General features: G+C 42.0%; 2 protein-coding genes across 3 annotated transcripts in view; both read left to right on the plus strand.

Annotated features, from left to right (window-relative positions):
- The window catches only part of LOC138950262 (uncharacterized), a 323,654-nt gene that overhangs the window by 52,783 nt on the left and 256,879 nt on the right, over positions 1 to 13,992 (plus strand). The window lies entirely within an intron of this gene.
- The window catches only part of LOC138951285 (uncharacterized), a 103,275-nt gene that overhangs the window by 11,702 nt on the left and 77,581 nt on the right, over positions 1 to 13,992 (plus strand). Inside the window, exon 2 of the mRNA XM_070322915.1 lies at positions 82 to 164. Within this exon, the coding sequence (XP_070179016.1) occupies positions 82 to 164 (83 nt within the window). The remainder of the gene's footprint in view (positions 1 to 81; positions 165 to 13,992) is intronic.

The raw sequence follows: 13,992 nt of genomic DNA on the forward strand, positions 1-13,992 counted from the left end.
TGATCATGAGTCTGTGTGTGTGTGTGTGTGTGTGTGTGTGTGTGTTTGTGTGTGTGTGTGTGTTCAAATATCACGTGACAGGAATGACCGGGGGAGCGAAACACCAGGCAGTGGACAGGACTGACCCCAGCACGTGCCAACAGTCCGGTCTGAGTGACGCAGAGGTAGGTGACAGCTTTGGTCAGTGGAATTCTCTTCGCTCAATCACCGTGCTATGCACTAAGGTGTCGTCCATAATGCAAAGAAAATGAAAACCTTCAAGCCAGATATTCTAAACACAGATCGTAGTGTCTCAAGCGCTTGTCTGTTTCAAGACACACGCGTTTGATCCAACTAACCCTTCAGTTGAGAAGGTGAGGGATCAGGTGGGGGTGGGAGAAGTAACACACAGCTGTGATGTTGAGAGGGATGTGGTAGTGGTGTGAGACGGAGGAGTAAAACACACCTGTGATGATGAGAGGGATGGGGGTAGGGGTGTGAGACGGAGGAGTAAAACACAGCTGTGATAATGAGAGGGATGGGGGGAGGGGTTATAGACGGAGAAGTAAAACACAACTGTGATGATGAGAGGAATTGGGTAGGGGTGTGAGACAGCTGTGATGATGAGAGAGATGGGGTAGTGGTGAGAGACAGAGGAGTAAAACACAGCTGAGATGATTAGAGGGATGGAGATAGTGGTGTGAGACGGAGGAGGAAAACAATAGGGATGGAGATAGTGGTGTGAGACGGAACAGGAAAACACAGCTGTGATAATGAGAGGGATGGAGGTAGTGGTGTGAGACGGAAGAGGAAAACACAGCTGTGATGATGAGAGGGATGGGGTAGTGGTGTGAGACGGAACAGGAAAACACAGCTGTGATAATGAGAGGGATGGAGGTAGTGGTGTGAGACGGAAGAGGAAAACACAGCTGAGATGATTAGAGGGATGGGGGTAGTGGTGTGAGACGGAACAGGAAAACACAGCTGTGATAATGAGAGGGATGGAGGTAGTGGTGTGAGACGGAAGAGGAAAACACAGCTGTGATGATGAGAGGGATGGGGTAGTGGTGTGAGACGGAGGAGTAAAACACAGCTGTGATAATGAGAGGGATGAAGGTAGTGGTGTGAGACGGAAGAGGAAAATACAGCTGTGATAATAAGAGGGATGTAGATAGTGGTTAAAGACGGAGGAGTAAATCACAGCTTTCATAATAAGTTGAATGGGGTAGTGGTGTAGACGGAGAAGGGAAGCAGCTGTAATGATGTGTGGGACAGGGGTAGTTGTGTCAGACGGAGGAGTAAAACACAGCTGTGATGATGAGAGGGATGGGGGTACGGGAGTAGGACGGATGAGTAAAACACAACTGTGATGATTAGAGTGATGGGGTAGGGATGTGAAACAGAGGAGGAAAACACAGCTGTGATGATGAGAGGGATGGGGGAGGTGGTGTTAGACGGAGGAGGAAAACACAGCTGTAATGATCAGCGGGATGGGGGTATTGGTTAAAGACGTATAAGTAAAACACAGCTGTGATAATGAGAGTAATGGAGTAGGGGTGTGAGACGGAAGAGGAAAATACAGCTGTGATGATGAGAGGGATGGGGTAGTGGTGTGAGACGGAGGAGAAAAACATAGCTGTGATGATGAGAGGGATGGGGTAGTGGTGTGAGACGGAGGAGAAAAACATAGCTGTGATGATGAGAGGGATGGGGTAGTGGTGTGAGACGGAGGAGAAAAACATAGCTGTGATGATGAGAGGGATGGGGTAGTGGTGTGAGACGGAGGAGAAAAACATAGCTGTGATGATGAGAGGGATGGGGTAGTGGTGTGAGACGGAGGAGAAAAACATAGCTGTGATGATGAGAGGGATGGGGTAGTGGTGTGAGACGGAGGAGAAAAACATAGCTGTGATGATGAGAGGGATGGGGGCAGTGGTGTGAGACGGAGGAGGAAAGCAATAGGGATGGAGATAGTGGTGTGAGACGGAACAGGAAAACACAGCTGTGATAATGAGAGGGATGGAGGTAGTGGTGTGAGACGGAAGAGGAAAACACAGCTGTGATGATGAGAGGGATGGGGTAGTGGTGTGAGACGGAACAGGAAAACACAGCTGTGATAATGAGAGGGATGGAGGTAGTGGTGTGAGACGGAAGAGGAAAACACAGCTGAGATGATTAGAGGGATGGGGGTAGTGGTGTGAGACGGAACAGGAAAACACAGCTGTGATGATGAGAGGGATGGGGGTAGGGGTGTGAGACGGAAGAGGAAAACACAGCTGTGATGATGAGAGGGATGGGGTAGTGGTGTGAGACGGAGGAGTAAAACACAGCTGTGATAATGAGAGGGATGAAGGTAGTGGTGTGAGACGGAAGAGGAAAATACAGCTGTGATAATAAGAGGGATGTAGATAGTGGTTAAAGACGGAGGAGTAAATCACAGCTTTCATAATAAGTTGAATGGGGTAGTGGTGTAGACGGAGAAGGGAAGCAGCTGTAATGATGTGTGGGACAGGGGTAGTTGTGTCAGACGGAGGAGTAAAACACAGCTGTGATGATGAGAGGGATGGGGGTACGGGAGTAGGACGGATGAGTAAAACACAACTGTGATGATTAGAGTGATGGGGTAGGGATGTGAAACAGAGGAGGAAAACACAGCTGTGATGATGAGAGGGATGGGGTAGGGGTGAGAGACGGAGGAGGAAAACACAGCTGTAATGATCAGCGGGATGGGGGTATTGGTTAAAGACGTATAAGTAAAACACAGCTGTGATAATGAGAGTAATGGAGTAGGGGTGTGAGACGGAAGAGTAAAACACAGCTGTGATGATGTGAGGCATGGGGTAGTGGTGTAAGACGGAGGAGAAAAACATAGCTGTGATAATCAGAGGGATGGGGCAGTGGTGTGAGACGGAGGAGAAAAACATAGCTGTGATGATGAGAGGGATGGGGTAGTGGTGTGAGACGGAGAAGAAAAACATAGCTGTGATGATGAGAGGGATGGGGTAGTGGTGTGAGACGGAGGAGTAAAACATAGCTGTGATGATGAGAGGGATCGGGTAGTGGTGTGAGACAGAGGAGTAAAACACATCTGTGATGATGAGAGGGATGGGGTAGGGGTGTGGGACGGAGGAGAAAAACATAGCTGTGATGATGAGAGAGATGGGGGTAGGGGTGTGAGACGGAGGAGAAAAACATAGCTGTGATGATGAGAGAGATGGGGGTAGTGGTGTTAGACGGAGAAGTAAAACACATGCAGCTGTGATATCAAGAGGGATGGGGGTAGGGGTTAGAGACGGAGGAGAAAAACATAGCTGTGATTATGAGAGGGATGGGGGTAGTGGTGTTAGACAGAGGAGTAAAACAGTCAGCTGAGATGATTAGAGGGATGGGGGTAGTGGTGTGAGACTGAGGAGTAAAGCACAGCTGAGATGATGAGAGGGATGGGGGTAGGGGTGGTAGACGGAGGAGTAAAACACAGCTGTGATGATGAGAGGAATATAGGTAGGGGTGTTAGACGGAGGAATACAACACAGCTGTCAATATGAGAGGAATGGGGGTAGTGGTGAGAGACGGAGGAGTAAAACACAGCTGTGATGATGAGAGGGATAGAGTAGTGGTGTCAGACCGAGGAGTAAAACACAGCTGTGATGATGAGAGGGATGGGGGTAGTGGTGTGAAATGTGGGAGGAAAATACAGCTGTGATGATGAGAGGGATGGGGGGTAGTAGTGTGAGACAGAGGAGTAAAACACAGCTGTGATGATTAGAAGGATTTGGAAGTGGTATAAGACGAAGGCGTAAAACACAGCTGTGATGATGAGAGGGATGGGGTAGGTGTGTGAGACTAAGGAGTAAAACACAGCTGTGATGATGAGAGGGATGGGGTAGTGGTGTCAGACGGAGGAGAAAAACACAGCTGTGTTGATGAGAGGGATGGGGTAATGGTGTGAGACGGAGGAGGAAAACACGGCTGTGATGAAAAGAGGGATGGGGTAATGGTGTGAGACGGATAAGTAAAACGCAGCTGTAATGATCAGCGGGATGGAAGTGGTGGTGTAAGACGGAGGAGTAAAACACAGCTGTGATGATGAGAGGGATGGGGGTACGCGAAAACCAGTCACCTGCTTTTACCCCCCCCCCCCCCCCCGTTTTCTTTGGATACACACTTTAACTACACACATGCCAACGAAATGTTGATCTTGCTTCAATACTTTGAAGATGTTGCTTGGATAATAACCAGGTGAAATTAGTATTTCAGTGTTCAGTCAAATGTTAAAGTTTCTATCACATGCATACATACACACGCACAGACAGACAAAGTTTACCATCGCATAGGCTACATTTACGTGAGCCAAAAATGGAACGTTCAGGCTGTTTGCTATTGAGGGTGGTTAACACTGAGTGCCTATCAAAACATGCTGCGGTCACAGATGACTGGACATAATAATAATAATAATAATTAAGTAGATGTGTACTGCCGGGCAGTACATACCCCAAGCGAAGTCGTCCATCTGTGTGTACATGATTCTCTCTCTCTCTCTCTCTCTCTCTCTCTCTCTCTCTCTCTCTCTCTCTCTCTCTCTCTCTCTCTCTCTCTCTCTCTCTCTCTCTCTCTCTCTCTCTCTCTCTCTCTCTCTCTGTCTTAAAATGTGTCATCGATGACGTGTTTTCATACTTGCTAATGCGGCAGGCTAATCATGACGTCAAATTGAAACTTCTTGAAGTCTCTCAGAAAGGGACATGAAAACCATGTGGGGGTTACTGGTTTGGGCTGAAAAAAAACCCAACTCCACCTAAAATTCAAGCGCCTATGGGGCTGAATTATGCAGCATAAATTGTGAAACATCAGGATATCTCACACTTTCAATTCTGCCATCATGTCAAATCTGACAACAAACCTACCCACAAAATGTCATAAATATCGGTGTAGAATTGAGACTTAACGGTTTTTAACTGCCAAAAATAAGTTTTTTTGACTGGAATAGTTTGTCTTGAAATTCAGTTTGGGACAACGGAGCCACCCACTAAATTTCAAAAAGATAGGTGAAAATTTAAATGTAACGGTTTTCAACTGCCAAAATTATGTTTTTCTTCTGGAAAAGTATGGAGTGAAAATCAGTTGGGGACAACGAACCTACCCACAAAATTTCATAAATATCGATGAAGAATTGAGATTTAACGGTTTTTAACTGCCAAAAATAAGGTTTTTTGTCTGGAAAAGTATGTCTTAAAATTCAGTTTGGGACAACGGACCCACCCACTAAATTTCATAAAGATAGGTGAAGAATTGAAATTTAACGTTTTTTAACTGCCAAAATTATGTCTTTCTTCTGGAAAAGTATAGAGTGAAAATCAGTTGGGGACAACGAACCTACCCACAAAATTTCATAAATATCGGTGAAGAATTGAATTTTAACGGTTTTTAACTGCCAAAATTATGTTTTTCTTCTGGAAAAGTATGGAGTGAAAATAAGTTGGGGACAACAAACCTACCTTTAAAATTTCATAAGAATCAGTGAAGAAATAGGATTTAACGATTTTTTAACGGCCTTTAAATCATTGGTGATGTCATCATAACCCAGTCGTTGTAGTTGTCGTCGTAGTTGTTGGTGTTGTTGTTGTCATGTTCGTTGTCGTGATTGTTGTTGTTCTCGTGTTGTTGTTTTTGTTGTTGTTGTTGTTGTTGTTGTTGTTGTTGTTGTTGTTGTTGTTGTTGTTGTTGTTGTTGTTGTTGTTGTCGTCGTCGTCGTCGATGTCATTTGTTGTTGTTGTTGTTATCGTCGTCGTCGTCGTCATCGTCGTCGTTGTCAGAGGTTATTTCTAAAGATTTCATTGATAGTCTTTGTTCTCGTCACCAAGACTTGCTAAGAACAAGCTTGGAACAGCAAGAGTTCCAAGAACAAGATTAGAACAACTCATTACATCATTACCAGTACGTCATTTGTATTTAGAACACACTTTAGAAAAAAACTCTTCAGCTACAAACCAGTCACCGTCACATGGCGGAGGTGTTTGTCTAAACCACTTACTGAAATGTTTTGAGGTTTAATGACCATACACATGTTGAACCGGTGAGTGTCTTCCGCTGCTTAATTCGCAAATAACTATTTTATTAAAGTCCGCTTGAAACGCTCAAAGATGAAATTCCATGTTAAAAAGTGACAAAAGTTTCACATTTTCCCGTTGTAACAGCTTCCGATGATATTATATGAAAATTCTGATCCTCTGAGAGGATTCCCCGAAACAAAATCAGTTTGTACGCCTAATTTTAATAGAATTGTCCAAACAGTGTCGCTAATATTGTGCTAAAAGATGAATTCTAGAACAATGTCCAGACAGACACCACTTGGCAAAAAAAATTTCAGTGCTGGGAGATGAAAAAAAAAACTACCTCGCTACGCGCGGGCTTCGCCCGCGCTCCGCTTGGATAATTAAGTAGATGTGTACTGCCGGGCAGTACATACCCCAAGCGAAGTCGTCCATCTGTGTGTACATGATTCTCTCTCTCTCTCTCTCTCTCTCTCTCTCTCTCTCTCTCTCTCTCTCTCTCTCTCTCTCTCTCTCTCTCTCTCTCTCTCTCTCTCTCTCTCTCTCTCTCTCTCTCTCTCTCTCTCTCTCTCTCTCTCTCTCTCTCTCTCTCTCTCTCTCTCTGTCTTAAAATGTGTCATCGATGACGTGTTTTCATACTTGCTAATGCGGCAGGCTAATCATGACGTCAAATTGAAACTTCTTGAAGTCTCTCAGAAAGGGACATGAAAACCATGTGGGGGTTACTGGTTTGGGCTGAAAAAAAACCCAACTCCACCTAAAATTCAAGCGCCTATGGGGCTGAATTATGCAGCATAAATTGTGAAACATCAGGATATCTCACACTTTCAATTCTGCCATCATGTCAAATCTGACAACAAACCTACCCACAAAATGTCATAAATATCGGTGTAGAATTGAGACTTAACGGTTTTTAACTGCCAAAAATAAGTTTTTTTGACTGGAATAGTTTGTCTTGAAATTCAGTTTGGGACAACGGACCCACCCACTAAATTTCATAAAGATAGGTGAAAATTTAAATGTAACGGTTTTTAACTGCCAAAATTATGTTTTTCTTCTGGAAAAGTATGGAGTGAAAATCAGTTGGGGACAACGAACCTACCCACAAAATTTCATAAATATCGATGAAGAATTGAGATTTAACGGTTTTTAACTGCCAAAAATAAGGTTTTTTGTCTGGAAAAGTATGTCTTAAAATTCAGTTTGGGACAACGGACCCACCCACTAAATTTCATAAAGATAGGTGAAGAATAGAAATTTAACGTTTTTTAACTGCCAAAATTATGTCTTTCTTCTGGAAAAGTATAGAGTGAAAATCAGTTGGTTAACTGCCAAAATTATGTTTTTCTTCTGGAAAAGTATGGAGTGAAAATAAGTTGGGGACAACAAACCTACCTTTAAAATTTCATAAGAATCAGTGAAGAAATAGGATTTAACGATTTTTTAACGGTCTTTAAATCATTGGTGATGTCATCATAACCCAGTCGTTGTAGTTGTCGTCGTAGTTGTTGGTGTTGTTGTTGTCATGTTCGTTGTGGTGATTGTTGTTGTTCTCGTGTTGTTGTTGTTGTTGTTGTTGTTGGTGGTGGTGGTGTTGTTGTTGTTGTTGTTGTTGTTGTCGTCGTCGTCGATGTCATTTGTTGTTGTTGTTGTTATCGTCGTCGTCGTCGTCATCGTCGTCGTTGTCAGAGGTTATTTCTAAAGATTTCATTGATAGTCTTTGTTCTCGTCACCAAGACTTGCTAAGAACAAGCTTGGAACAGCAAGAGTTCCAAGAACAAGATTAGAACAACTCATTACATCATTACCAGTACGTCATTTGTATTTAGAACACACTTTAGAAAAAAACTCTTCAGCTACAAACCAGTCACCCTCACATGTCCGAGGTGTTTGTCTAAACCACTTACTGAAATGTTTTGAGGTTTAATGACCATACACATGTTGAACCGGTGAGTGTCTTCCGCTGCTTAATTCGCAAATAACTATTTTATTAAAGTCCGCTTGAAACGCTCAAAGATGAAATTCCATGTTAAAAAGTGACAAAAGTTTCACATTTTCCCGTTGTAACAGCTTCCGATGATATTATATGAAAATTCTGATCCTCTGAGAGGATTCCCCGAAACAAAATCAGTTTGTACGCCTAATTTTAATAGAATTGTCCAAACAGTGTCGCTAATATTGTGCTAAAAGATGAATTCTAGAACAATGTCCAGACAGACACCACTTGGCAAAAAAAATTTCAGTGCTGGGAGATGAAAAAAAAAACTACCTCGCTACGCGCGGGCTTCGCCCGCGCTCCGCTTGGATAATAATAATAAAGTAGATGTGTACTGCCGGGCAGTACATACCCCAAGCGAAGTCGTCCATCTGTGTGTACATGATTCTCTCTCTCTCTCTCTCTCTCTCTCTCTCTCTCTCTCTCTCTCTCTCTCTCTCTCTCTCTCTCTCTCTCTCTCTCTCTCTCTCTCTCTCTCTCTCTCTCTCTGTCTTAAAATGTGTCATCGATGACGTGTTTTCATACTTGCTAATGCGGCAGGCTAATCATGACGTCAAATTGAAACTTGTTGAAGTCTCTCAGAAAGGGACATGAAAACCATGTGGGGGTTACTGGTTTGGGCTGAAAAAAAACCCAACTCCACCTAAAATTCAAGCGCCTATGGGGCTGAATTATGCAGCATAAATTGTGAAACATCAGGATATCTCACACTTTCAATTCTGCCATCATGTCAAATCTGACAACAAACCTACCCACAAAATGTCATAAATATCGGTGTAGAATTGAGACTTAACGGTTTTTAACTGCCAAAAATAAGTTTTTTTGACTGGAATAGTTTGTCTTGAAATTCAGTTTGGGACAACGGACCCACCCACTAAATTTCATAAAGATAGGTGAAAATTTAAATGTAACGGTTTTTAACTGCCAAAATTATGTTTTTCTTCTGGAAAAGTATGGAGTGAAAATCAGTTGGGGACAACGAACCTACCCACAAAATTTCATAAATATCGATGAAGAATTGAGATTTAACGGTTTTTAACTGCCAAAAATAAGGTTTTTTTGTCTGGAAAAGTATGTCTTAAAATTCAGTTTGGGACAACGGACCCACCCACTAAATTTCATAAAGATAGGTGAAGAATTGAAATTTAACGTTTTTTAACTGCCAAAATTATGTCTTTCTTTTGGAAAAGTATAGAGTGAAAATCAGTTGGGGACAACGAACCTACCCACAAAATTTCATAAATATCGGTGAAGAATTGAAATTTAACGGTTTTTAACTGCCAAAATTATGTTTTTCTTCTGGAAAAGTATGGAGTGAAAATAAGTTGGGGACAACAAACCTACCTTTAAAATTTCATAAGAGTCAGTGAAGAAATAGGATTTAACGATTTTTTAACGGCCTTTAAATCATTGGTGATGTCATCATAACCCAGTCGTTGTAGTTGTCGTCGTAGTTGTTGGTGTTGTTGTTGTCATGTTCGTTGTCGTGATTGTTGTTGTTCTCGTGTTGTTGTTTTTGTTGTTGTTTTTGGTCGTTGTTGTTGTTGTCGACGTCGATGTCATTTGTTGTTGTTGTTGTTATCGTCGTCGTCGTCGTCATCGTCGTCGTTGTCAGAGGTTATTTCTAAAGATTTCATTGATAGTCTTTGTTCTCGTCACCAAGACTTGCTAAGAACAAGCTTGGAACAGCAAGAGTTCCAAGAACAAGATTAGAACAACTCATTACATCATTACCAGTACGTCATTTGTATTTAGAACACACTTTAGAAAAAAACTCTTCAGCTACAAACCAGTCACCCTCACATGTCGGAGGTGTTTGTCTAAACCACTTACTGAAATGTTTTGAGGTTTAATGACCATACACATGTTGAACCGGTGAGTGTCTTCCGCTGCTTAATTCGCAAATAACTATTTTATTAAAGTCCGCTTGAAACGCTCAAAGATGAAATTCCATGTTAAAAAGTGACAAAAGTTTCACATTTTCCCGTTGTAACAGCTTCCGATGATATTATATGAAAATTCTGATCCTCTGAGAGGATTCCCCGAAACAAAATCAGTTTGTACGCCTAATTTTAATAGAATTGTCCAAACAGTGTCGCTAATATTGTGCTAAAAGATGAATTCTAGAACAATGTCCAGACAGACACCACTTGGCAAAAAAATTTTCAGTGCTGGGAGATGAAAAAAAAAACTACCTCGCTACGCGCGGGCTCCGCCCGCGCTCCGCTTGGATAAAGTAGATGTGTACTGCCGGGCAGTACATACCCCAAGCGAAGTCGTCCATCTGTGTGTACATAATTCTCTCTCTCTCTCTCTCTCTCTCTCTCTCTCTCTCTGTCTTAAAATGTGTCATCGATGACGTGTTTTCATACTTGCTAATGCGGCAGGCTAATCATGACGTCAAATTGAAACTTCTTGAAGTCTCTCAGAAAGGGACATGAAAACCATGTGGGGGTTACTGGTTTGGGCTGAAAAAAAACCCAACTCCACCTAAAATTCAAGCGCCTATGGGGCTGAATTATGCAGCATAAATTGTGAAACATCAGGATATCTCACACTTTCAATTCTGCCATCATGTCAAATCTGACAACAAACCTACCCACAAAATGTCATAAATATCGGTGTAGAATTGAGACTTAACGGTTTTTAACTGCCAAAAATAAGTTTTTTTGACTGGAATAGTTTGTCTTGAAATTCAGTTTGGGACAACGGACCCACCCACTAAATTTCATAAAGATAGGTGAAAATTTAAATGTAACGGTTTTTAACTGCCAAAATTATGTTTTTCTTCTGGAAAAGTATGGAGTGAAAATCAGTTGGGGACAACGAACCTACCCACAAAATTTCATAAATATCGATGAAGAATTGAGATTTAACTGTTTTTAACTGCCAAAAATAAGGTTTTTTGTCTGGAAAAGTATGTCTTAAAATTCAGTTTGGGACAACGGACCCACCCACTAAATTTCATAAAGATAGGTGAAGAATTGAAATTTACCGTTTTTTAACTGCCAAAATTATGTCTTTCTTCTGGAAAAGTATAGAGTGAAAATCAGTTGGGGACAACGAACCTACCCACAAAATTTCATAAATATCGGTGAAGAATTGAAATTTAACGGTTTTTAACTGCCAAAATTATGTTTTTCTTCTGGAAAAGTATGGAGTGAAAATAAGTTGGGGACAACAAACCTACCTTTAAAATTTCATAAGAATCAGTGAAGAAATAGGATTTAACGATTTTTTAACAGCCTTGACACTGAACATTTGATAAATCATTGGTGATGTCATCATAACCCAGTCGTTGTAGTTGTCGTCGTAGTTGTTGGTGTTGTTGTTGTTGTTCTCGTGTTGTTGTTTTTGTTGTTGTTGTTGTTGTTGTTGTGGTTGTTCTTGTTGTTGTTCTTGTTGTTGTTCTTGTTGTTGTTCTTCTTGTTGTTCTTGTTGTTGTTCTTGTTATTGTTATTCTTGTTCTTGTTGTTCTTGTACTTGTTGTTCTTGTTTTTCTTTTTGTTGTTGTTGTTGTTGTTGTTGTTGTTGTTGTTGTTGTTGTTGTTGTTGTTGTTGTTGTTCTTGTTGTTGTTCTTGTTGTTGTTGTTCTTGTTCTTGGTGTTGTTGTTGTTCTTGTTCTTGTTCTTGTTGTTGGTGTTGGTGTTGGTGTTGTTGTCGTCGTCGATGTCATTTGTTGTTGTTGTTGTTATCGTCGTCGTCGTCGTCATCGTCGTCGTTGTCAGAGGTTATTTCTAAAGATTTCATTGATAGTCTTTGTTCTCGTCACCAAGACTTGCTAAGAACAAGCTTGGAACAGCAAGAGTTCCAAGAACAAGATTAGAACAACTCATTACATCATTACCAGTACGTCATTTGTATTTAGAACACACTTTAGAAAAAAACTCTTCAGCTACAAACCAGTCACCCTCACATGTCCGAGGTGTTTGTCTAAACCACTTACTGAAATGTTTTGAGGTTTAATGACCATACACATGTTGAACCGGTGAGTGTCTTCCGCTGCTTAATTCGCAAATAACTATTTTATTAAAGTCCGCTTGAAACGCTCAAAGATGAAATTCCATGTTAAAAAGTGACAAAAGTTTCACATTTTCCCGTTGTAACAGCTTCCGATGATATTATATGAAAATTCTGATCCTCTGAGAGGATTCCCCGAAACAAAATCAGTTTGTACGCCTAATTTTAATAGAATTGTCCAAACAGTGTCGCTAATATTGTGCTAAAAGATGAATTCTAGAACAATGTTCACAGACAGACACCACTTGGCAAAAAAATTTTCAGTGCTGGGAGATGAAAAAAAAAACTACCTCGCTACGCGCGGGCTCCGCCCGCGCTCCGCTTGGATAATATAAATACAAAGATGATATTATCATAATACACATTTACAAATATCACTCACGTGCATACATCTTCGTGCACACCAAGCGCATACACACTCCCACTCATTAGCAAGTGCTTCCATCCCCCTGCCACTGGGATGTTCATATACCCCCCCTGGACAAGCTCACACCATGTCCGTCTCCTCTCTAGACTGTACATACACTCAGCAAGAAAAAGAAAGACTAAATGCAAATTTCATACACAACCCTATGGCTCAATCAAAGCTGAAGCAACTATACAAAAAAGACACATTCAAACAACGAATCTAACTTCACCTCTAACAGTCTATAAAGATGGCAAGGACAATTTACAAGGATTCGCGAAAAAGGTGCGTTTTAAGGGAACTGCGGAAAGAGTCCTTAGAAGCAGAATGGCGAACGGAGGAAGGGAGAGAATTCCAGACAATGGCAGCCGCAGAAGCAAACGAGCGATCTCCAAAAGAAGGCAAGCTTCGCTCGAGAGTTTCCAGTTTGCGACTGTCAGCGCGTGAGCGGAGATTGTAGTCAGAGAGATTGTCATATGTGACGAGCAGTTCCTTGAGGTATTTAGGGCCATCTTCAAATTTGGCAGAGCGGACACGGGAAGCCAATGAAGGGAACGAAGAAGTGGTGTGACATGATCAAACTTCTTAGAACAATATATCAATTTGGCGGCAGAGTTTTGTACCTTTTGGAGTGACTCGACAAGTTTTTGATCACAGCCATAGAACAGGCTGTTGCAATAGTCTATTCTGGATAGAACTAGAGAACAAGCTAGAGTTTGAGCGGCTTGGGGGGTAAGATAGTGGCGGATAGAACTGATTTTCCTTACGTTACTGTACGCAATTGTGCGGATGTTTTGGACGTGCTGGGAAAGGTTGAGGAAATGGTCGAAGGTAACGCCAAGATTAGTCACAGAAGAGACAAAGTTGACGTCGCTATCGCCGACATGAATGCTAGAAGGCAAAGAATTTTCAGGGAAAGATCTGTACTGGGACCTGACAAGCATGGATTCAGTTTTCGAGTCGTTTAGCTGTAGTTTGTTAGCCGTCATCCACGCCTTTACAGCAACAACACAGTCTTCCATTTCACTCACAGTGGTATCAATTTGATCAATCTCACTGTCTTTGTACAACTGGTTGTCGTCTGCAAAGGCGTGGTGATCGATAGGATACTGTTTGACGAGGTTAAAGAGGGGGTTCATGTACAAAACAAAAAGAACTGGACCCAACACGGATCCCTGAGGAACACCGAACTGAAGGACTGTGGATTCTGAACTGATGTCGTTTACCACGACTGTTTGAATCCTATCCGAGAGATAGGACTCAAACCAGGACAGTGCAGAACCTGTGATGCCAAAAGTTGCCTCAAGGCGGGCTGTCATAATTGAGTGGTCAATGGTGTCGAACGCAGCGGACAAATCGAGAAGCGTGAGAACAGACACTTTACCGTTATTGAGAGCCATCAGAAGGTCGTTCACAATTTTCAACAAAGCAGTTTCAGTGCTGTGGGCAGGTCTATAAGCCGATTGGAAGCTGCTGAGAAGATTGTTTGATGAGAGGTGGGCATTAAGTTGCAGCAAGACCAGTCTTTCCAAGATCTTTGAAAG

Source organism: Littorina saxatilis, linkage group LG16 (genome assembly GCF_037325665.1).
Source record: "Littorina saxatilis isolate snail1 linkage group LG16, US_GU_Lsax_2.0, whole genome shotgun sequence".
Taxonomy (NCBI): domain Eukaryota; kingdom Metazoa; phylum Mollusca; class Gastropoda; order Littorinimorpha; family Littorinidae; genus Littorina; species Littorina saxatilis.